Raw genomic sequence first — 1,967 nt, 5'->3', positions numbered from 1 at the left:
ATTCCTTTATCATCTTTGCTCCGTCCTCCATCCAGTGTTACCTCATCATGAGGTAATTGTATCAATACTGACGCTCCAGCATCAGCTGTTGGTGGGTAATCAGGTTCCGCCTGTACAGTAACATTAGCATAGGCCACACCTACTGCTCCATCACCATCAGTCACTCTCAACCTATTAAATATTAATTAATTCAATTAATTTCTTTGTTTACTTAAAAATGTATTTTCCAACATTGAGGTGTTCCAGTGTTAGTAAAGGTTGAGTCCAATAATCCCGGTTCCCTGAGATCCTCTGTAGCGGACCACTGATTAAATCCCACTGGTAGAACAGGGTTTCTCCCTTGGGTCCATTGTCACTTGTTTCTATGGCAATACCATGACAACAGGCCACACCAATTACCGTATAGCTGGTTTATTTCGTGTGGAATTAATTTTCGTGCAGGCTCAAATCCACTAAAATTAATTCCACTAAATTTTATTAAAACCAATTAAATATTAACAAAAATTTAGCAAGGCACTAAAATTAATTCTAATGAAAATTTAAGCAGCAAAAATTTGAGGCCACAAAATAAACCAGCTATACGGTAATACTTACTTGAGGTGCCTACCATGCTTTGCAGGTTGCTTGACCTTGCAAATTTGTTAATCACGTGACTTTCCCCATACTAATAATACATGTCACGTGAGCAGGAAGTAAGAAAATTGGGTCAAGCAACCTGAAAACCATGGTACAGCCCTTTGCACAAAACTTGCACCAGTCTGATCATGTGACTTCATAAAAATATTAAGTTAAGCGTATAGCTAATCATCACGGGACTAGAACTGGTGGTGGCAAGTTTTCTGCAAAAGGCTGTACAGCCTGGAATCTTAACAAAATTTCTTCCATAGTTTCCTTCATCATTATAAACTAATACTTCAAGACCGTATTTACCAGCAACCAACTGTAGAATAAAGAGAATTAGAATGATAAATAATTAATAACTGCATGATATTAAAAATAGGTAAATTAACAATGAATGTTTGCATAAGAAAACTGCATATTCATTTACATTCCCATTAAAGTACTAAATGATCATTGTAGCTATGGTGATACAGTGAACTCAGTCATAGATAATTGACAGGCCTGATCATCAACAGGCACTATGAACATTGATCAGTAGACTATAGATACGTAATTTCATTGCTGTGGCAGTCTGACCACAAAATGTAACCCACTACTATTAATTATACCATATAAGGCTTTAAGATATTTATTAATAGTGGGTAGTGTACCTTTGACAGCAAAATGGCATCAAGCAAGCCAGCAAGAATGTTCCCTATTATTTTAGGTAAGTTTATTTTTATTTCTTTCAGTATGTGCTTACTTCATCATTAGATATTAGCAAATTAAATGAGATTGTACAGATATTGAAGCAATACAGGTTTCCTGAGGCAAAATGGTTTGAGTTTGGAGTGAATCTTGGCCTCCTTTATCCTGAACTGGAAGCTATTGATGTTAATCATAGAGGAAATATTTCACGTTGTCTCATGGAGTGTTTATCTAAGTGGCTGAGTAAAGCACATCACCCTACTTGGCAGACATTGGCTAGTGCTCTTAAAAAAATAGAACTAAAAACAGTGGCTGAAAAGATTGAAAAAACAAGTAAACAGTTCTAATTCAATAAGATTAAAGTTTATAGATCTATTCTTTTTCTATAGTGGTTGATACTGCTAGCCAGTTACTACAGTATTACAGTAGTAAAATATCTGGAGCAACACTCTCTGAAGAATCAGTTGATCTGTTACATACAGAAGGACTGATATCTGAAGAGACATTGAGGGAAGTGAAGAGTTGTGGATACACACTAACAGATGATGCAATGAGAGGAATATACACAGCAGTAGCTTATGATCATAACAAATTGAAATCATTTGCTAGCATATTATTAAGATCAACAGGCACTGCTAGTATAGGCAATGACTTAATGA

The 1,967-nt window shown here is 35.6% G+C and overlaps 1 protein-coding gene and 1 long non-coding RNA gene across 2 annotated transcripts in view; one reads left to right on the top strand and one right to left on the bottom strand.

Annotated features, from left to right (window-relative positions):
- Positions 1-14: 14 nt before the first annotated feature.
- On the bottom strand, positions 15-316 carry LOC109586883 (uncharacterized). Its single transcript, XR_002187258.1, has 2 exons — positions 212-316; positions 15-171 (listed from the first exon to the last, which is right to left on the bottom strand). It is a non-coding gene; the product is annotated as an uncharacterized LOC109586883 (long non-coding RNA).
- A 939-nt stretch (positions 317-1,255) lies between these two features.
- LOC100636127 (uncharacterized) overlaps positions 1,256-1,967 on the top strand; it is a 1,570-nt gene continuing 858 nt past the window's right edge. The window contains exons 1-3 of the mRNA XM_020003109.1: positions 1,256-1,327; positions 1,375-1,641; positions 1,698-1,946. Of these exons, the coding sequence (XP_019858668.1) occupies positions 1,285-1,327; positions 1,375-1,641; positions 1,698-1,946 (559 nt within the window). The 5' untranslated portion in view covers positions 1,256-1,284. The remainder of the gene's footprint in view (positions 1,328-1,374; positions 1,642-1,697; positions 1,947-1,967) is intronic.

The sequence above is a fragment of the Amphimedon queenslandica genome, unplaced genomic scaffold (assembly GCF_000090795.2).
Source record: "Amphimedon queenslandica unplaced genomic scaffold, v1.1 AMPQUscaffold_12755, whole genome shotgun sequence".
Lineage (NCBI taxonomy): Eukaryota > Metazoa > Porifera > Demospongiae > Haplosclerida > Niphatidae > Amphimedon > Amphimedon queenslandica.
This window is presented reverse-complemented; position numbering and strand designations above follow the sequence as displayed.